This window comes from Equus quagga, chromosome 2, assembly GCF_021613505.1.
Source record: "Equus quagga isolate Etosha38 chromosome 2, UCLA_HA_Equagga_1.0, whole genome shotgun sequence".
Lineage (NCBI taxonomy): Eukaryota > Metazoa > Chordata > Mammalia > Perissodactyla > Equidae > Equus > Equus quagga.
Genome location: NC_060268.1, coordinates 142620680 through 142644292, shown reverse-complemented (window position 1 = coordinate 142644292; position 23613 = coordinate 142620680). Strand labels below are relative to the sequence as shown.

At 36.5% G+C, this 23613-nt stretch overlaps 1 protein-coding gene across 2 annotated transcripts in view; it reads left to right on the top strand.

Moving 5' to 3' along the window:
- PRKG1 (protein kinase cGMP-dependent 1) overlaps positions 1-23613 on the top strand; it is a 1186718-nt gene that overhangs the window by 821944 nt on the left and 341161 nt on the right. For both annotated transcript variants that reach the window (XM_046653608.1, XM_046653607.1), the window contains exon 5: positions 21101-21164. In XM_046653608.1, coding sequence (XP_046509564.1) covers positions 21101-21164 — 64 coding nt within the window. The remainder of the gene's footprint in view (positions 1-21100; positions 21165-23613) is intronic.

The following is a 23613-nucleotide window of genomic DNA, read 5'->3' as shown; positions in this document are numbered from 1 at the left end:
AGCGATTGTTTCTATGCCCTAAACCACCCCAAAATGTAGTGGTTTAAAACAGAAGTAATATATTGTTTCTCATGAGTCTCTGGGCTAACTGGACTCAATGGGCCAATCTCGTCTTCATGTGGTGTAGCTGAGGTCCTGCATACAGCTGAAACAGCCAAATGGCCTCATGTCCTCCAGGGTGTCTCTAAATTGCCTGTCATCATGCAGTAGTCTAGGCTGAGCTTCTTTCCAGCTTGGATGCTGGCTTTTAAGATCCACAAATGGAAACTACATGCCTTTTTAAGGCTTAAGCCCAGAAAAGGCATTTAGACCCCATTCTTTTGGTCAAAGCAAGTCATTAGGTTAACCTATATTCAAGAGGAGAAAAATTAGCCTCTACCTCCTGTTGGGAGGTGTGGTAAAGTGTTTGGAATGATCTTTAATTCACCACAGAGATATTGATTGGTTCATTCATTTAAGATTTGAGTGACTACTATATGCCTGACACTATTCCCAGTGCTATTAGGAGTAGTCCCTTGGGGATACATCTTGTTCAACTCTTTCACTCTGTTTCAGCTTCATTACTGACAAGCTATGCATTTTGGCCAGATCTCTTTTCATCTCCATGACTTACACTTCTCATCTGTAAAATAGAGATAATAGTAATAGTTGCTTTATGTATCATGAAGTAATTTAATTTTAATTTTCACAGTTGTCGTGTTAATATATATAAAGCGCTTAGAATGAGTGAATACATGCAAAGAACAAACAACAGTGCCAGGCACAGAACTCACAAGGTAGTTGTTATTGTTATTACTAATGAGAAAAGGGAAGCCAAGGAGTTGTGACTGTGGCGACCCAGCTATTTAATGTTATGGTTGTTTTAGCAACACAAGATTAAATTGCCTTACAATGTATTTTCTTATTAAATTGGACAAAGGTTCTTGCAAAATATAACAGACTTGCTTTTTAATAAATGCTTTGGAAACATTTTGCAAGAAAGCTGCATGGATTAACAGGATATATTTTCCATTCTGAGTTTTTCTGCCTCTAATCCAATTATGATCATGGCTCTTCGTGACTAGACACCTACTCAACTCTCCTTTTCTTTCTCCTCTGTCAAATCCTACACTCCAGCCATATCAGATCTCTTGTGTTTCCCACATTTAATGTGCTGTTTCACATCTCTCTGCCTCTTTATGTACTCTTCCAAGTTCCTGGAATGCTCATATCCTATCATTTCAAAGCCCAGCTCTTATCTGTTCCTCCTTCTTCCTTATCTATTTCTAATTCCTTTCCTGACATCTTCTCTTAAACTGAATCTGTTTGGGTACATTTTTTTTTTGCTCCCAAACCACTTGATTACTTCTTTCATAAGACTTAATCACGCTTTTAATTATTCCTTATCCATCTCCATAACTCTCTAGACTGGAAGGCATAAAATGCATCTTTTTTCCTTCTGATTTCTCAAAGCCTAGCATGGTACCATGAACACTATGTCGTCACAGGTACAGTTAGTTTCCTGAGTAAGACTTCTTAATATGTATTTTAGAGCCACAATTCTTCACAAAGGAAGACAGAACCAAAAATTCACTGCTTGACAGGATATTTGTGAGTGTTGAGCCTCTGTCAAGGTTGTCATTATAAGCGTCAGTCTTTTTAAAACTTCAAATTTTGGCACTTAATCTAACCCATTTAAGAATCCAACAAATAGGATTATTAAAATTTATACATGTGCCTTTTATTTTCCCTAAGGTATTTTTTTAAAGCACATTTTTAGGGCCAGTGAATTCCCTGTACTTTTTATGTGAGATAGCTTGGAGGCTCATGTTAACATGCTAATGTTGGATTATACTTTAATCATTAAAAATATGACTAGAGGTTCAAATCACAGTCTGAAGTCAGGGGAGTGTTGGCCACTAATGGCATGCGTTTTGCCAAAGTACTGCTTAGTTGGGTCATAAAAAATCAAAGAGCTTATTGGCAACTGCTGCCAACAAGGTTCGATTAGTCTAACTAAAGTATTGACAATACTTAACTCCATGTAAGAAAAATACATCTTGCTGTACTCTGTACTCTATAAGTCAAGATGTACTCTGACATGGCAACCAAAAGCATTTCTGCTACTTCTGCCCAGGCTTTCACGATTTTTTGTCATCCTGTAGTCTTTCATCTTAAACCCCTGGGACTTTTAGAGGCTGACTGTAGTAACAGATTCACTTTTTGAAAGGACCACTGGCTTTCTTCATGGTGACCTCATCTTAGAGCAGGGCAAACATACAATGCAGGGGGTAATATTGCAAATCTTATATTTAACTGTCTAAGGTCTGCTAATTAAGCATTCTAAGATTTTGGTAAATGAACCTCAGACCCCGGTTGTCTGAGAGCTCCCGCTGGAACTCCAGCTCCAGAGTTGAGTCCAGGTCTTGCCACTTAGACCCAGGGAGGTGAAGTTATTTGGGAGAGATCTTAAAGGGCCTATCTTCTCATGTGGATAATAAGAGAACCAAAGAATTATTGAACAATAAAATAAGTTAGTTCATATAAAATTCTATTATCATCTTCATTTTACTGATGAGGAAACAGACTCAGGTTAATAAATTATTTAAAAGCCCATAGTTTCTAAGCAACACGGCTAGGACTTAAATAAATATAATACTATGCTTATCATATAGTAAGCACTATTAAAAAATTGTTGATATTAGAGGTATATGGTCATGTGTTAAAAAGACACCATTAAGCTTGAATTGACATTTAATACTATGTTATAGGCCTCTCACATTTATGACTAGTTAAAATAACAAACAAACTTTAATGATTGCAAAAATATGTGAGGGCTGAGCTAAAGTTATTAAATGCTTAAAGATGATAAAATATAATGATATTTTAATTGCCATTATAAAGTAAGCAAGAGTAACCTAATTTTTCTCCCCAAAATAGTTGGTTTTCTTTATATAGTTACTGTTATGTTTATTTATTACTTCCTGTCTCGACAGAGACTCATCAAGCCCTCCAGTCAACACCCATTCTAACCTTTCATATTAATCTGTCCTAATTCTTACATTTCCTATCCAAGTCACTCCTTTGGATTATGACAATTGTCCTCAGAAATCAAAATGTGAATTCGAAAACATAATACACTAACCCATCATCACTTACAGATATCCTGGGGTAAATTAATTGTCAGATTATATAATCCATTGCCCAACTGTAAAAATCTCTTACATGGTATTCATTCAATTAGCCATATGATAAATTGAGGAAGTATGCATCAATTTAGAACTAAGTTATATTATTAAGTTTGACTGAAAATTAATATATATGATAATCAAAGGAGCATATGACACTGTATAAGTTACATTATATCCTTTTTGGTAAATGGTGTGTTCTATGGATTAAATGAAATAATGCTTGTAAAGCAGTAAGCAGAATGCCTGGATCATAGTAAGTGCTAAATAGATGTTAGTCGTGGTTATTATTACTGTTAAAGTAACTAAGAAAATCACTTGATGTGCAAGGTTTTGATAAGTAGAATTATTTTTGTTATTGCCATTAAAATCACTACTTTCATTAAAGTAATCCATTTCTCAGTGTCTTGGCTAAAAGTTTCACAAGACTTAGAACTTCCTGGAGTTTAATTTGCAAAAGTAAAGTATTGTCTTTTGATAAGATTCTCCCTTGTTCTTAGAGATCACCATTGCCAGATGTTTTGCTCTCTTTTGTACAATGTAGTACAATTATGAGCAATTCATATTGCTGTTCTCTGTGTTTGATTCCTTTGTTTAATGCGTGACTTACAATTGAGTGTGTCTAAGCTAGTGCTGAGAATTTGTTAGACCTGATGTCCAAGACCCTGAGTGAGGCAAGTGATTTTCTTAGTTACTTTAACAGTAATAATAACCACGACTAACATCTATTTAGCACTTACTATGATCCAGGCATTCTGCTTACTGCTTTACAAGCATTATTTCATTTAATCCATAGAACGCACCATTTACCAAAAAGGATATAATGTAACTTATACAGTGTCATATGCTCCTTTGATTATCATATATATTAATTTTCAGGCATATATTAATTTTTGAATCTGCCTCATTCAAATTATGGGGCCTCTGGCTGTAAACCCCACTCTTAATCATGGTATGTATGAAGTCACTTAAAATATGAGTGTTGACAATTACTAATAGCAAGTAGTTACTGTGTGCATTCTCTGTGCTAAGTCTTATGCTAAAAGGGATTTAACATAGGTTATATCATTTAATACTAGTTCTACCATCTAATTCTACGTAAACTTTATAGCTAAAGCTGACTTCTTAAAAGTCAGGAATTTGATTCTTTCTTTGACTCTTGAGCCTTCATAGCAAAATTGCATCAAGAGTTTTAATAAATTACTGTAGTTTTTTGAGGATGAAATTTATTTCCTGCATTCTTATGCTTTCCAAGATGTTACTCTAAAATCAAAAAAGAAAATCTCTCGGTAAAGAATGGATCTAGGAGTAATAGAATGATATAAAACAAAAGACAATCTTGCTTGCTTTCCAGGAAAAGTTACTTATTATACAATTGTATTTGAAATTATTTCCCAAGGGAAAATGTAGAAGCTTCATATTTGAAAGATTCAAGGTGATATCAAGAATTAATATATAAGAGATGTTCTACAGAGTGACCTTTGAATTCTGTTCTATCTTTAGATTATACACTTCTAGTGTTTTTATTTATTGTTACCTTTCTTTGAATCTATATTTCTAACTTGACATAGAAAAAAATTGAACATGGAATAGGAACTTTGACTATGTGACCTGAATTGAATATTCCATCTCCAACATTTTATTCAAACAGTTATCTCAAGGTCAGACATTCTTGGATTGATTTTGAAAGGTAAAACATTTTTTCATTCAACAAACTTTGAGCATCTATCATTTGCCAGGCTGTTAAGCTGAAGGACTGAGAAATTGTACCTGACCTCAAGGTGCTATAGACTAGGGAAGGGGTTGGAAAACTTGTGCTTAAAGGGCCAAATAGTAAATATGTTAGACTTGCAGGCCATACCGTCTCTGTTGCAAATATTCAACTCTGCCATTATATCATGAAAGCATCCATGAGTCACACTTAACGCAGTGAGCATGACTGTCTTCCATGAAAATTTGATTTATAAAAATAGGTGGGGAGCCAGTGGGCTGTAGTTTGCTTATCTAGGGTGAGGCAGATAAGTAAACTGACAATCGCAATATAATAATAGCTATGATGGAGGTAGACACAGAGTACCTCCGGAACACAGATGAAAGGCATCTAGACTCTCTGTCTTTGTAGATGTGCCTGTGCAGAGTCTACAGAGAGTGCGGAGAAGGGGAGGAGGGAGATTATCAATTAAGCCTTCCCAGAGAAGATTACGGTTCAACTTCATCCTAAAAGTATGGAGCAATTCACCTAGAGGCCATGCTAAAATCTATACCCTATTAAGCACAGGGACTGTTGTGAATTCTGTTACCTTAATATATATGTCAATGAATCCAAACTAGGAAGCCTGGAACTCTAGTTCCTCAATAAGTTAATAGATATTCCTGAATAAAGGGGTTACCTGGTTGAGCAAGTTTGCAAACTTACTCTTTTCGCTCTCTGGTTACCTTTCTCCATGTTTTTTGTTTGTTTGTTTTTACAAGATGAAGGTTCTGCTAAGTCCTGTAGTAGAGAAGATTTTTAAATTTCCATAACTCAAAATTTCCTTATTTGTTTACGGAACCCTTCTTCTGTTGTGGAATGCCTATTAATGTATTTCAGAAATAGTGTTTTGAGTAATGTGGCTTTGGAAACAGCTATAAACCAAGGATGAAGGGTTTTAGATCCCATTTTTCTGTCTATGTGTAGGCTGCTAGGTTCCAGAAGCAATTAAAGCAGATGGATCTCCAGTGTTCAAGTTACTGGGCAGCAGGTATCCAGCCACTGGGAGATGGAAGCTTGAGCAAGTATTCAGTTACCAGGAGTTTTGAGCTTTCAGGCAGAAGTAGCAAACTCACATGATGGGCTAGGAAAATAATGGAACTATAGAATGATGGTTCTAAACTTTGGGCAGTATCACCCCTGGAGAATGTTTGCTTGTCACAATGATAGGCATACGACTGGCAATGCATGGGCAGGAATGAGAGATGCTAAATGTTCTGCAGTACATAGGACATCCCTGCACAATGAAGATAGATCCTGCCCAGATGCCAAGGGAGCCCTGTGGAGAAACACTGCTGTAGAGAAGGCTTAGCCTAGGGGCGAGGGATCACACCTCCCAGCGTTCCAAAGATTGGGTGGAAAATCTGGGCAGAACCTTTTAAGCTGATTATCTTTAGTGCAGCATTAAATATTTAAAATGTCATGTGCTCCTTTTTTAGTTTTATCAGTTGGATGTAATTTGTTTAAGTCCATAAAAAACCCATCAGATTTTATTTTTGCTCCAGAATAGCCTATTGTAAGATTTACAGAGCAAAGATCAGGTACGGTGCAATCTTCTGAATAGGCTACAGCGTTAGAGTCTATTAAGCATTTCAGAGGTAATTTAATAAAGTATGTCATTAGTGCCTCACCTCTTCATGGTCATTTTGACAGGAGCCACCAGTGTCACCTGAGCCCTGATTTTGAAAGTAGCCCTTCAGTGGGTTCTTTAAAAAGCTATGCTCACAGTTTTTTAGAAGGTACTGTCAGTCAATAAATAACTTTCTTTTCTGAATTCTTCTTGAGTAAATAGCCTCAAGGAAATATTCCTGTGGTTCCTGAAAAATAACAAGCAGAAGATCCTTTGCACAGACCAGGGTTGCTATCAACAAGGCACTTGTTTTTGAAATATAAGAAGGAGCCTCCCTCGGGGCTGATGTAGCCCCGGTGGGGATGAAATGAGTGGCATGCAGAGAGTAGGTGGGCTGAGTTTTGGCCTCCACTCGTCCTCCATGCAGGTGCCTTTGTATAGTGTGCAAACTGCACAGCCCTATGCTGTTGCCCTGGGACAAACTACTGTTGCTTCATTGCATTTGGCTTTATTGCTTATATTCCTTCAATTTGCACGCTTTTGCGAACCTACTGCATGACACACTCCATGTTAAGTGTAGTATTTTATAGGCTAAATTGTACGTCCCTTTAACTGAGTGCTTACCCTATGGCAGCTTGTTTGCTAAGTGCTGCATGCTATTAGTTATTATACACTAGGGATTTCAGTGAATTTACATATTGGTCACTAAATGGTTACAATACAAGTGTAGGTGATATTCAGGAAGGATGCCTACTTAGGTGTAGAAAGTTGTCAGGGACCATTTTCCAGAAGAGATTGTCCCTGAGCTGAGTCTTGAAGAAGTGTACACGGACTTGGGGAAATTCAAAGGTGATAAATCAAAGCCACAATGAGATATCACCTCACACTTGTCACAATGGCTATTATTTTAAAAAAAAAAAAGAAAGAAAGAAAGAAAGAAAAAAAGGAAATGCAAAATGGTGCATCTGCTATGGAAAACAGTGTGGAGATTCCTCAAAAATTAAAAATAGAACCACCATATGATCCAGCAATCCCATTTGCGGATATTTATCCAAAAGAATTGAAATCAGAATCTCAGAGATATTAGAACTCTCATGTTCATTGCAGCACTATTCACAACAGCCAAGATATAGAAACAACTTAAATATCCATTGACAGATGAATGGATAAAGAAACTGTGGATGTACTCACAATGTAATATTTAGCCTTAAAAAAAAGAAGGAACTTCTGCAGTATGAAGCAACCTGGATGAACCTTGAGGACATTATGCTAAGTGAAATAAGCCAGTCACAGAAAGACAAATGCTGCATGATTCCACTTACATGAGGTGTCGAAAATAGTCAAATTTGTAAAACCAAAGAACAGAATGGTGGTTGCCAGGGGCTAAGAGGAGGGAGAAATGGAGAGTTACTAATCAACAGGCATAAAACTTCAGTTAAGCAAGATGAATAAGCTCTCTACAAATCTGCTGTGCAGTATTGTACCTATGGTCAACAGCCATATTTTGTGCACTTAAAAATTTGTTAAGAGGATAGATCTTGTGTTGTGTTCTTACCACAGTAAGATAAAATAAACAAATAAAACTTAAAAATTAAGTAAATTTTAAAAATTAAATAAATACAAATTTTAAAATTAAATAGAACACAATAAACTGGTAAGACATGATGTAGGTTGAAAAGCTTGGCTGAACTTGAGAAAATAAGCTGGAATAGGTTTGTGATTTTTAATGATTATTTTAAATTATTGTATACCAATGGAAAATAATTGACTGGGAAGGCTATCAACCTTGCTGTACACTAAAATCATCTGAGTAGTTGTTAAAACATACATTGAACAACATGGATGAACCTTGAAGACATTGTGCTAAGTGCATTAAGCGTGTCACAAAAAGACAAATACTATATGATTCCATTTATATAAGGTACCTAGCATAGCCAAATTCACAGAGATAGAAAGTAGAAAGGTGGTTACCAGGGGTTGGGGGGAGTTGAGAATGGGGAATTATTGTTTAATTGGTGTAGAACTTCAGTTTGTAAGGATCAAAAAGTTCTAGAAATGGATAGTGCTGATGGTCACACCACAATGTGAATGTCCTTAATGCCATTGAACTGTACACTTACAAATGATTAAAATGGTAAATTTATGGTATGTATATTTTATTACAATTTTTTTAAATGCATTGCTCTTTTGGAACCCACTCACGACTTCTTGAATTTGACTTTCTAATGGTTTTAAGGTTTGGAAACAACTGGCCTAGGGAATTTTGACCAAGAGTCTGTTCTAAGAGATTGGGACTTGCTTTGGAAAACCTGGTGAATGTGCAGAACTGAATAACATTAAAATCAAATTGGAAAGTTTGTAGTTGGATATAGTATAATTTTAGAAGATGGTGTTTAAGACAATACTTTTAGGATTTTTGTTGTATTAAAAATAACTTGGTCATTGATATTTGTCTAATGCTTTAATTTGAAATTAAAGCAATTGCAAATACATTCTCTCATTATTTCATGGCATGTGTTTGAAATTGTCGTGGCTGCGATTATTAGTTCTATATTAGAGATGAAAACATTGAGGCTCACTGAGCTGAAGAGATTTGTCAATCTCTTACTCATACTACCTGGGGTGATGATGGTAGGAAAAATACCTAATTGATGAGAATGTAGCTCTTATCTAAATGAGAATTGCAGGGATAATGGTTTCATACATTTTTTCTTTCTAATCATTGAAAAAAATTGTTAAATTTTCTGCCATCATTAAATGAATCATTGGAATTTAGACATATGCAATGAATAAGGAGACATGGGAGAATATACTTAAAGAGTTAACATGAGAAAAGGCCTGCAGTTTAGGGCTCCCGTAGGGAAAGGCAGTATTAGGCTGTAACACTCAACAGGGACACGAGAGAACTGGATAATTAGGGAAGAGGACACTATTACTATTCTTAGAGCCACCTGTCTCCGAACCCTTTACTTTAGAAGGGCTCCCCTCTAGTTTCTCCTGACTATGCCCCTCCACCTGGTGAGGAACCAAGAGGATGGGCCCTGACACATTCTAGACCACATGATGAGATCAAGAGCCTGGAATTTTCTGCCCAAATGGCCCTGAGTTTGTTTCCAGGGTCAGCATTAGCTTCCTCCAGGTCCTTTCTTCCTACCCTGCCATTTTGTCCATCTCTACCTCTGTGTCCCAGTGTTGACCAAAAGGCAGCTGTGTCTGTGTGTGGGGAGGGGTGGTTGTGGTGGAGGATGTTGGGTTGCACAGGGAATCAGGACCCTGAAAATGTTAGGGATGGATCTGGGATGACAGTTAATCAAATATAAATTATTGAAATTTTTTATTCCCTGTAATATCCTCTTTCCCCTTTTCTAAACACGTTTGTAGACTCTTTGCATTTCTTGAGCTCAGATTTTTTTGGTCAATACTACAAACCTCTGGAAGATAAGATACTTCCTGTTTATTTATTTATTTATTTATTTATTGTGAGGAAGATTGTCCCTGAGCTAACATCTGTGCCAATCTTCCTCTATTTTGTATGTGGGACACCACCACAGCATGGCTTGATGAGCAGTGTGTAGGTCCGTGCCTAGGATCCAAACCCACAAACCCAACTACTATTACAGTGGGCCAGCCTCCACTTCCTGTCTATTTTTAAAGCCTAAATTCATTTAAAGAGATTACAAAGAGAGTCTGGAGCCCAAGGGAGAAATAAGAGGACCTTGGAGATATTTCTACCAGAGTGGGTGTTTCTGCTTGGACTCATCTAGGGTGGCTGACTGGAAGCACCATAGTCCCTGGCTTGATCAAAGTTTCCCTTCCTCCTTGGTGGGCACAAAAGCAGAAAGCCACTGGACTTCAAGGGTCCTTTGTGACCTTGATAGCAGGGAGATTAGAGACTTTACTCCCCACTTTCTGGGGATGACATGCTTCCTGGGTTCCTTGGGGAAGAGCTAAACAATGAATGTGATGAATCTCAGTGAAAAAGAAGGATTGATACTCCATATCAAATATAATTTGATTTAAGAAAATGAAGAAATGGATATTTCCAGCACTCTTGAGTCTACACTAAGATTCATATCTGACATATTAGAAAATTTATTTTGACTACTGAAGGTCTTAAACAATAACAACATTTAGAACAAAAAAATGCATATAATTGTGCTGGCTGATAATGTTTATTGAATGTTTACTATGTGCCAGGCACCTTCTTAATGCTTTACTACTATTTCACTTATTTTCACCACAACCCTATGCAATAGGTGATAGTATCCCCATTTTTTTTGAGGAAGATTAGCCCTGAGCTAACATCTGTCTCCAATCCTCCTCTTTTTGCTGAGAGAGACTGGCTCTGAGCTACCATCGTGCCCATCTTCCTCTACTTCATATGTGGGATACCTATCACAGCATGGCTTGCCAAGCAGTGCCATGTCTGCACCTGGGATCCGAACTGGTGAACCCTAGGCTGAGGAAGCGGAAAGTGTGCAATTAACTGCTGCACCACCGGACCAGACCCTATTCCCATTTTTTAAGCAAAAGAGGCTAAAACCTAGAGATATTAACTTACTTGCCAAAGGCATAGCCAGTAATTAGTAGCAGAGCCTAACTTGACTGATTCTCCTTCATTCTAAAGCACGTATGCTTAATCACCATACAGTCTTCCTGCGTAAGAAGTTTAAATTTTATCACATAGATGACAAAATTATGCCTCATGTCTCTATAATGGTTTGCTTTATCTGAAGTATTTTTGCATGCAAAAAAAAATCTTCTAATTCTTATAGTCTGGTGAGATAATAGGCACCTGTTGAAGGATTGAAGCCATTGTGTGATAATGACTAAATGTTGCTGATAGAAAATAAATCTGACAGTGTGTGTAAAGTATATTGGGGTGGGGGACATGGCAAGGAGGAAAGGAAGACCAGTTATAAGGCTATTGCATAACAGACTGAACCGGGATCAATGCCCAGTGATCCACTCAAAAGAGAAATACCATGTTGAAGGCAGAAAATCCTTTGATGAGCTCACTAAGGGGAAAGGTCAGATAGCTGTAAGGTTAAGAAGGACCCTTACTTTAATTCTTCATCAATAGAACTTGATTTCTTTGGTAACCTAGAGATTTCTGCTTTTCTTCAATTGGTATGAGCCATAGGAAGCCACTAGCACAGAAATAAACAACACCTGTCTTATCCCTGGCATTAACCTTGAGACAAAGCTGATTTCTTATGACAGAATAAAATTTCTTATAACAGAATAAAGCTGCTTTTCTCCAAATGTGGCCCAAAGATAATTAATATAACTCTGTATGCTCTGCTCTAGGTAGAAGGCATTGTTGAAGTATTTCTAGATTTGTTTGTTCAAGTGTTATCTTGCCTTATAAATATGGGGCTACATCTGATACTCTGTGGTTATATTTAAGAACCAAAACCGTCCAATAAAATCAAACCCTTTGCTACTAAGTAGGTTAAAAAAAACTTGCTTGTTAAGTATGAAAATAATTTAAACTATTCCTGGGTTCCTTACAGCTTCAAGGAGTTATCCTTGTCTCCCCTCTTTCTCTCTCGTCCTATATCGAGGCTACCAGGAAATCATGCTGCTTTTACTTTTAAAATATGACAGGGCGTAACCATTTCTCACCACCTCTGTTACTTTCACCCTTTCTGAACCTCCATCGTCTCTCATGTATAGGCTCTATCTGGTCTACTAGCCTCTACTCTTGCCCCTTTTCAGTTACTTCTCCATAGAGCTGACTGAGGGATCTCTTTGATATGTAAGTAAAATCATGTCACACCTAGGCCCAAAACCCTACAGTGGCTCAGATTAAAGCCAAATCCTTAGACTGGTCTACAAGCCCCTTTGTGAACTGTCCCTTCCCCTTACCTCTTGAGGTGTGCTTCTCTTCTATCCTCCTACTCACTAAACTCTGGACAGCCTGATGACTTTTCTGCTTCTGGAATCCACTAGGCACTTAAAACCCTGTGCCCCACCCCGCTTTCCTCTGCCTGGATGCACTTCCTTAGATCTCCAGTTAACTGTCTCCCTAGCCTCTCTCAGGTTTCTGCTAAAATGTCACGTTCTCAGTGAGGACATCCTAGTCCTGTTTAATCTTTCAATTTACTCCTCCTCTCATTGTAATTTCTGTTACTCTGTTTGACTTTTTATAATGTCAAATTCTGTTGCCCTTATCTAACGTATTATATGATATATAAATATATTTGTATAATATATATTATTTATTATACTTACTCTTTTTTTTTCTGTTTCCCTGATCCATAGGCAGGAATCTTTGCCTTTGTTTGTTGATGAATTTAAAACTCATCCAACAATTTATGGCACATAGTAGACACTCAATAAGTTTTAGTAAATAAATAAGTAAATTCATTAAAGCACAATATTTTATGAACAGTAAAGAAATTTTTTATTTTAACCGATCCCATTAGGATACATTTAATCTAGTCATAACTATAATTGTGCATTTCCTATTTTTTGGCATTATAAATACCAAAATATATTTACAAAATATATAAAAATACATTTATAAAATAGAAAAAATTAAAAATATAAGGAAGTAGAGAGAAAAGGACTAGTAGTCACTTCACCTAATACAACCCTTGTTAACCTTCTGAAATTTTCCTGCAAAGCTTCTCTATTCGTAATTGTAAGCGTCTTTAATAAAAACATACTTGTAGTATACACAATTTATATTTTCCTTGTAATATTATCTTGTCAGTATTCCTTGTTTTACATACTTTTCATCAATATATCATTTTTAGTGTTTTTCCAACTCATGTGGGTTATAGCTATTGATATTGACTGTATCAGGAGTTAAAAATGAGAATATTTTAAAATATTTATTTAATTCATTTAAAAAATCAAAAATAAACATACTGCATGTTCACATAAAGAGCCTATTTTTTGTTGTTTTTGAGGAAGATTGGCCCTGAGCTAACATCTGTGCCAACATTCCTCTATTTTGTATGTAAGATGCCACCACAGCATGGCTTGATAAGCGGTGTGTAGGTCCGTGCCCAGGATCCAAACCTGCAAACTCCAAGCTGCTGAAGAAGAATGCATGAACTTAACCCCTACACCCCTGGGTTGGCCCCATAAAATGCCTATTTTTAATGAAAATAGCTATATTTTCAAAAACAAAAAAAAAACAGTGAAAAGAGAAACTTGAGTTTTCTTTTTTGCAAATCTGTCAATATCTGTCTGCCAATATCTGGCTTAGTAGAAGACAGCAGATTCTCATATATATTTCTGCATTCAATCTGTTGAATTTTTATTGTTTTGGTTGAAGTATATGAAAAAGTCAGTCTCACAGACATATGTAGTAGGAAAAAGGAGGAGTATGCTGATGGTCTTTTCAGATAATTGTAGACATTCTTATTTAATACTATTCCAAAACCCGGCAAATGGTAGTTTATTAAAGATTTGTTGCAATGAGGAATCTAAAACCTTAACAATGAACTTTTCATACTTTATCGCATTAAAATCCATTGATCCATCTTGCACTTTGAATAGATCTTTCCCCATGCATGATTTTGTAACATCATTTATTGATCATCTGGAAAATACTGGTTCACTGAGTTATGCAGAATTTACAATATCAAAAAAACCACATTTGTTAATGTCAACATACCACCAATAACCTTATCAGAATGTCTTCAAGTACTGGAAAGCTGTTAAGCCCACAATGGCAGCTAAAAGTTTTCTGAAATTTTAATTTTCATTTAAAAGTTTAAATTTTATCATTGACAGCAAATACTGTCTGTTATTTTCCTTGAAGTGACAGGCTCACTTTGTTCTTTTTCAAAAAATTGTCTGCCAGATATTCAAGACTGAATAACCGCGGTTTCTTGGTCATTGCCGAGTAACCGATGTTCCATAAGAAAAGTGGCTAATTCAGCTTGCAACTCCGGCAGTCACGCAACTGATTTTCCTTGAGATAGCCATCATTCTTCAGTGTGCAGCAGAAGGGCTTTATGTGTACTTGCCATTTTGTCACACACAATATTAAAATAATGCATACTCACGGGTTGAAACAATAAAATGAATATCTTTTGCTGCTTCATCAGAAAGTAAAACTTTATTATTATCATTTTTTTTTTTACTTTGAGTATGTGGTCATTAAGAATATAATGACAGCTAGTACAGCTTGGTGTCACTGTCTTAATTTGTGCTAAGGGACCACAATTGCTTTTCCACCGTCAGTGCAAATGTCAACATAGTCATTCCAGGATAAACCATAAGATTTGAAAAGTTATTACATACTGAGTAGCTCAGTACCACTGGTGTTTGTTATCAAGCATTCATCTAAAAGATAATCTTCTTTGATGATTAGTTGATTCTGATACCAGATGAATACAAGTGAAACAGCAAGTCCAGCCATGACTGAAGATTAATCCATTTGTAAGGCAAAAGTGTAATTTTATGAAGTCTTAACTCATTTTTGTGTTTGCAGCTTAATCTTTAATTCAGCAAGGTAGTATATCATTGGGAAGAGGCAATGCAATGGTTTCTTTTACTGACTTCATCCATCAGACATTCAGCAAAGTCAACTCTACGTCGCTTTATTGGTCCCTCAGCGATCCTGTGGGCTTCTCCAGTCATTACAGTATGATAATTCACTCTGTAAGATACTTCGCTTACTCTTTGCTTTCTAATTTGAAAAACTGCACCAAGCAATTTTTGGCTTTTAAAAACTTCATCATGTCTACATTGAAAAACTTAATTTTCTTTTCTGGAAACTTTGAGCTCAATGGGACATCACAACTGGCATGATAACACTGTTTTTAAAATGTTCTGTTCTATAAGACAATAAGGTAAATTATTACCATCTATAATGCAAGGGAAAGATAGATTTTTGTCATATTTTCATTTCTTATTTACAGCGTCTCCAAATTTCTTTGGACTAGATTTATCCCATCCATCAGTCAGAAAACTCTCTGATGTATCCTTTTTATATTTTTCAGTGTCTTCACACTTAGAAATTGGCAACTGTGGCTTGAGAATATGAGTCTTCCAATCTCCCATTTCAAAGTAAATGATCCACCCTTAAAAATAATAAAAATATAATAAGTAAACCTTCTTGTATTTAATTCTTAATAATTATTATTATAAAATTCTAATACTATTAGTAAAGTTTTAAAAGTTAGAAATGTTTTCGAAAAAAATCTAAAAGTTTTATTGCAGCACAAGATATCAAATGTTTTTACTTCTTATTGTTTTTCCACTTAGACACAAAGACAACTTCAGAAGTTCAAAAGAATGGTATATTGGATGATAAGGTTACAGAGATTAGAGCAGGTATATGAAAACTAAGTAGTAAGAGCACAGTAGAAGTACTGAAATAATACTGGGTTAACTTCTGAAAAGAGTACACTTACATCATAAACCTACTACTACCTTTAAAAATTCTGGGGGCCAGCCCCGTGGCCAAGTCGTTAAGTTTGCGCTCTCCGCTTCGGCAGCCCAGGGTTTTGCTGGTTCGGATCCTGGGCTTGGACATGGCACCTCTCATGAGGCCACGCTGAGGCAGTGTCCAACATGCCACAACTAGAAGTACCCACACCTAAAATATACAACTATGTACTGGGGAGACTGGGGGAGAAAAGGCAGAAAAAAAAAAACTGGCAAGAGTTGTGAGTTCAGCTGCCAATATTAAAAAAAAAAAAATCTGAAAAACACAAGAACATGCAAGCATACATCCATTAGCCATCAAAGCAATGGTGTCATCATATGTCATTTAGCCTCTAGAGGATTCTACTGTACACATGTGAAAGAATAAGAGTAGAAAAGGCAAATTACAACTTAGACATTATGGAAATAGTTTTGACTTTGAGGACCCCCTCGACAGGGTCTGGGGGAATCCCTGGGCTCCCAGACCACATTTTGAGAACTGCTGCTATATGTTATTATATTATTCCTTAAGTGCCTCAACTGTTTTCAATGACACATGGCTATGATAAAATTCTTTGTACTTAGATTTTTTTCCTCTTCTGTTAGTTGTTATTTTCATTTGGTAGATTACCTGAGCTAAAATCACAAGACAAAATCAGAATATAAGACATCTAATAAGACAGTTGTCTCTTCAAAAAGTCAACGTCATGGGGAGACAATATGGGAGGACTGTTATAGAATAAGAGACTCGTGAAATATAACAGCCAAAAGCAGTGTGTGGATTTTTACTGGATCCTGGTTTGAGAAGAAAAAAGAATTGGTAAAGACATTTTTGAGTAATAGGGAATATTTGAATGTGAACTAGATATTAGAGGATATTATGGAATTGTAGTTAATTTTCTTATATATGATAGTGGTGTTATATTTATTTAGGAACATGTTCTTATTTTCAGGATACGCTGAAGTATTGGGGTGAAGTTTTATGATATCTGTAACTTACTTTCAAATGTTTCATAAAAAAAATCTGTGTATTTATCTATACACACATATAAAAATACCTGGATTGAAAGTAGATAAAGAAAAGATGGGGCCGCGTTAGATGCAAACCTAGGTGGTAGAGACACAGATAATCCTTGTGCTATTCTTCTAGCCTTTCAGTTTATTTGACATTTTTCCTAGTAAAAAGTTGGTTAATAAATGGAGTTACTAAACCAAAAGTTATTAATATTATTGATTCATTTATAAATCATTATATAAAAGAATATACCACTGTTTTGAAAGCAACATGAAGGAATTTTAATACTTTTACTATAAAGTACATAGCTCAGAAGTGATAAGCTCCACAGTCATTCAGATAGGAATTTTGTCCTTTCTTCACCCACATGAATAGTGTGACCTCAGGCAAACTCACAAGTTTCCAGTTGTCTTATCTGTAAAATGAATGACAATAACAATGGTGATTTGATAAGGCTGTTGTAAAAATAAAATTTATATTACCTATAAAATTCTTAGCCCAGTGCCTGGCAAGTAGAAAGCACTCAAATCTCATCTTCTGTTGTTGTCCTTACAAATTCCAAGTCCTTACTTCATTCACTTAGAAAATCCAGTGGAAAAGCTCTACATGTTAAATCATCGCTATTATATTGCATTCAGGTTTATTCTGTAACTTCAGGCCTATTGCAAGGCCTTAGGGAACAAAATGTTTTAATAGATCTGTAAGAATTGTAATTATCATGTAAATTGTTACAATAAATTATTTTTTTGCATGATGAAAATATTCTTCCCTACTGTTTAAACATTTTCTAGATGTTTGTCCTAATAATTATTTTGCCTTAAGTTTTCTAAATCATAGACAACCTCAACCTGAATTATCATATGTCTAAATTAGTGGAGTCTAAATTAATGTCTTTTGATGTATTTGGAAAAGTTCAACCAACGTACTTCATGGGTAGAATTTCAAATTATGAGCATCCTCAATTGTTTTGTTCTTAGTTCAAGCTATTTGTGGACTAATAATTCTTAGAAAGCAAATTAATTACGAGAGAACTTATCTAGTATTTGGAGACATAGAGGTCTTAGGATTTTAAAGATTGCTACGAAAGTGTTCTTAGAGTATTTTACAAATGTGAATCCACTTAGTTTTCTGTTAAATGGTTTCCATTTTGTTAAATCTAGAAGTGCTTCAATTGTTAATGATAATTTTCTAAAGTTGTTTCTTCTGAAAAAGCATCCTTAATTTTTATTAGTAATGAGTGCTGCTGAATGTTTTGAAGCATTTAAAACTGTAAAAGATCATAGTGTATGTGTATACGCGTATATATGCATATATACATATATACACATTATGTATGTATATATGTGTATTTATATGCATATGTATACGTATATATGTATGTATATATATGTACATATATAGACACATACACACACACATATACACACACACACAATGGAATATTATTCAGCCCAGAGAATGAAGGAAATCCTGCCTTTGGTGGCAACATGGATGGACCATGAGGGTATTATACTAAGTGAAATAAGCCAGATGGAGAAAGACAAATGTTATGTGGTATCGCTTACATGTGGAATCTAAAAACAAAGTCAAACTCATAGAAACAGAGATTAGTAAACTGTTTGCCAGGGGCTGAGGGACGGGGGAAACAGGATGAGGCTGGTAAAAGGGTACAACTACAAGATAAATAAGGTCTGAGGATCTAGTGTATAACATGGTGACTATTAGCTGATAACACCGTATTGTATAATTGAAATTTGCTAAGAGTAGAACTTAAAGTTCTCACCAAAAAAAAAAAAAAAAGATAAATATGTGAGGTGACGTATGTGTTAATTAACTAGATGGGAGAAATCCTTTCACCATATGTCTATATCAAATTATCACAATGTACATTTAAAATATCTTACCAATTTATTTGTCAACTATACCTCAATAAAGCTGAAAAAATTTAAAAATAAAATTGTAAAAGGTAATTTATTTAAAAAGCCCTCCAAAATTTGTTTTTGTTTTCATTTAGTTTGTTATGTGGTCAAGCACATCTTAAATTTGTTCTCGTGGATAAGAACTCTCATGAAAATGAAAAGTATTGTATCATGGCTTGATATAGACATAGCATAGATTGAAATAAAAAGTGTAACACAGAAGCAATAGGGCTGTCTAATGAAGGGACCCAATTATAGTAAAATGAGAAAAACTCAGCTGTAGTTTGTGTTTTTCACAAATACCTACTGGGATAGAAGCATTCTAATTAATCCTACATTCCAGAAGAAACTGAAATATAGCTCATTAAAAGAACAAGGAAGGACTAGATTTTTCAACCTGCATAACTCATGGAAATGTCTTCCTCTGTCTCTTTCTGTGAAATGTTCTATCCAGCCGCTGAATTAGACTGCCTTCTGGAGATTAAAACCCACATGGCTAAGACCACAGCGGTAAATCTGGTGGAACAGATGGTCCTGGGTGAATTGTTATACCTCTACCTAATACCTTGGGATTTTATCAATAGATTTTACACTACGTAATACGAATCAGAGTGACAAATTAACAGTATAACTTTCATGCTTATATCCAAGCAGTGTGTTATGGCTTCTTTCGTTGTATCATTCTAACCAAGCCAGAATTATTCTGTAAGTCAAATATCAGACACACAAATGTATATGCACTCTTTTATAGTCTTTCCTCTATTCAAGCATTGAGATAAGATTAAATGAGAATTTAGTTCCACATCCTAGTTAGATTTTCCAATGGAGTTTCAAGTATTATATGTTGATGAATGTTTCTCTTCTTTTAAAGTCATTACTATTTCACATATAAAAGAAGTTTTGTTGGTTTGTGCATTCAATATCATTCAGTATTTTCATTTATTGGTCAGTGAGAAGAAAAGAACTAACACTTTTCAGTGTCTACTGTGAGTCTGGCTTTTTTCTCCACCCTGTCTAATCTGATCCTTCTAACTGTCCTAGAAAGCATTCACACATCCATGCTTTCATAACTTTATTCAGTATGTGCTATTGAGTTGTTATTTGTAAATCACTGAAAATACAGGAGTTGAACAAGACAGATACAGTTCTTATTTATGTGGCATTTTAATTCTAGCAGAGAAGACATGCAGTAACAAATATCTGATTAATTATCTTATTACCATTGTAATAAGGGATAAAAGAGCTCATAATAAGAGGACCTGACCTATCTGAGAAGGAGTTGGGGAGAGTAGAAAGCTTTCCAATGCTACTGAATGAATGTTTGAAAGTCTGAATTGAATGTATCATCAATAAAGCTGTGTCCTAAAGGATGAGTAGGCGGGCCGCCTGGTGGCATAGTGATTAAGTTCACGTACTCCACTTTGGTGGCCTGGGGTTTACAGGTTCAGATCCTGGGTGTGGACCTAGCACTGCTGGTCATGCCTTGCAGTGGCAGCATCCCACATAAAATAGAGGAAGTTTGGCATAGATGTTAGCTCAGTGACAATCTTCCTCAAGCAAAAAGAAGAAGATTTTCAACAGATGTTAGCTCAGGGCCAATCTTCCTCACAACACACACACACACATAGAATGAGTAGGAATTGGCCTATAGGGCCCGCCCGGTGGCATAGCGGTTAACTTCACATGTTCCGCTTTGGCAGCCCAGAATTCACTGGTTCAGATCCCAGGCACGGAGCTTCACACTGTGGCAGGCATACCACATATAAAGTGGAGGAAGATGGGCATGGGTGTTAGATCAGGGCCAGTCTTCCTCAGCAAAAAGAGGAGGATTGGCAGCAGATGTTAGCTCAGGGCTAATCTTCCTCAAAAAGAAAAAAAAAGGAATTGGCCTATAGAAGGTATGCGTGCATGTGTGTATTTGTGTGCACATGTGTGGTTGGGTGTGGAGGGGGACTTAGAAAGACTGAAGTGAAGGGAATCTGGTGACAGCAGGCTGATAAGGGAGAGAATGGTCTTCTCCTCAATGTAGCTGAGGTATCCAAGGTTACACAGGTAAATATAAGTAAGATTTGGTCTCAATTCTGTCCAACCTCCAACTTCCTTCTAGAGCAACATGCCTTTTCCCTGTTAGTCATCAAATGATGCTTAAGTTATTGCTTTGATCTTCATCTGCACCTTCTTTGTCATGAAATGCTTTTTAGATTTTCATTCAGGTATATCGCTGTTTTATTTATGAAAGTCAGTTGCTGTTCATGCCTTCAGCATCATCTCTATTTTGTTTTTCAGCGTACCAACATTCCAGAGCCTTCCTGAAGAAATCCTCAGTAAGCTTGCTGACGTCCTTGAAGAGGTAATTGGTTTTAGCCCTTGAACTTTTTGAGATAGGACCCAGCCCATCACAGCTGTGTGATGATGAATTAAGAACTGTTGAGAGACCTTTTAAATACTTTTAAGCTCTGGGATGAGCTATATATTTGGCTTCAAATTAAAGGCAGCTCAGCCCATCTGACATTTGTACACAGTCAGAAATGTGCAAGCCAACTTAGCACAGAGGGAAGAAAACTTTTCATTGTGGCAAATATAATGTTACTTTGACTTCCAAGAATGGGAGATGGCATATTTCTCTCTTATTTCAATCAGTGTAAAGCAAGATTGTAGTAATTCCCACTCTGAAGCTTCATTTCAGCAAATTTACAACAGGAATTAGCAGTTGGGTACATATTTTATTAGCATATAAAAATATTTTATGCCTGTAATGTTATGCCTGAATGTGAAAGTGTCACTGTTACTTCTTTTCTCTGAACCTATGGAGCCATGAATTTGAAGAATAGAAACAGTGCACATTAGGCTATTTAATGATAGGCTGACTCTTTGAGATTCATAACTGAGCACTAACAGAAAGAAGTTTGTCTGCTCAAGTCCACGAGCTTCAGACCAAATATAAAGCAGACAAGTTTCACTGTCTAAAGTTGTTCTCCTAAAGGTATTGATCATATGAGTTCTGTTTTAGGTTGAAAAGGATGAACATTACCTGTCCTCCTTTGCTGAGGAAATACAGATGGATTAATGGGAATACAAGGACAGTGTAGGGGAGGAAGACATTTCCTCTACCCTCTCTGGGTTATTCTGGCCGGAGAACAAATTAAAGTCACATGAGACAGAATAGCAGGAGAAAATTAAACAAAGCTTTACGACATGTATACATGGGAGGCTCAGGCAAGGTGAGCAACTCGCCAAAATGGCTGAAGCCCCCACCTTAAATATCATCTTCAGCTAAGACAAAGGAGGATGTTGGGAGTGGAGGGGGAGTCGATAGTGGGAGATTACCACACAAGTACAGCAAACAAATGCAGATCTAAGTCCTTGCCTTTGGCATTGATGAAGAGTTTCTAGAGATAAGGTTATCCCCCTTTCTTCCTGGTACAGAGAGGGAGACACCTTTACAGATGGAGATTTCCTTTACAATGTAAATGTCTCCTAACAAAGGGCAAGCAAGTTCCACTCCCCAGAGCCTCCTTCCCGTCTGCAGTCAACCAAAAGTAACCAGCCCCAAATAATCCTCATGCCAAAGAGACATATTTGGGGTGGCCAATGCCAGTCCCCCACAACAGTAAATGTGAAGGCAAAGCCCACCATGAGTCCAGAGTAGGATGCCCTAGCTGAGGTGGGCAAGGTGGAGGACAGAGTTACTATAAATCAGACTGGGCAAACAAAACATGAATTCAGGAATTGAGAAGGTTAACCAGGCAGCACAGGCAAAATCATGGGAAAGAGACAATTCAGGTGAGGCTAACATTCCTGGTGTTAAAGAAAAATTGTTCAGGTACCTGTTAAAGACAATGAGGCAGACTTTATTCAAGGGAGACTACAACAGTGTCGTTGAGGAGAGAGATCAAGATCAACTCCAGATACAAGCACAAGTGGAGATTTATAGCCAAGAGCAGTGTGGGGCTCAGTGGATAGAAAATTACTAAAAGGAAACATCGGAGGTAATGGGATTCTAGCTAAACCAAGCTTATAAGATTTTTGCTGAAGGCAGGCCAGGGTGATGGGATATCAAGGTGATGGGTAAGAAATTTAATCTAGTATCAAGGATGGGGGACTTTTGTTAAACTGACTGGACATGATTCTTGCTCAAACTGGACTAGAGGAGCCAAGGACAGAACCCAAGTTCAGGGGTGTAGTCAGGAAGAGGACTCAGATGAGCCTGACTCAAGTTGGGTCAAAGGAAAGTCTTTGTTACAGGTCATGTTCATTCCTTTTTGACCTTTATTCAGCAAATGTTCACTGAGTATCCCCTATAATTAGGGGTCCTAGGATATAGCAGGGAATAAGATAGGCACAGTCCTTCCCTAATGGAATTTACATTCTAAAAGGAGAGATTCATAGTCATCAACTAATTACATAAAAATTGATTAATTGGACTTGTGATCCAAACCAAAGTGTAAGATATGAGCTGCTAAGAGCATGAAATGGGAACCAATGTTGTCTAGGGGCTATGGAAATAGTCTGAGGAAATATGTTGAGCACAGATCTGCAAAGTAAGTAGGAGTTGACTGTATGAAGGATTATTATAGACAGAAGGAACCAAGTGGACGAATAAAGGCTGGAATGCAGAATGTGCCTGGAGATGGATCTTGAAGTGCCTACCTAGGAGGTTGGGTGAGATACTTTGATTTCATCCTTTTAGCCAGAGAAAACCTTTACAGGCTTTTAAACCTGGGGAAATGGAAGGAGAGGCAGGATCAGATTAACATTTTTGCTTTTTTAGGAGCTTTTAAGCAGCATTCCCAAGGAAG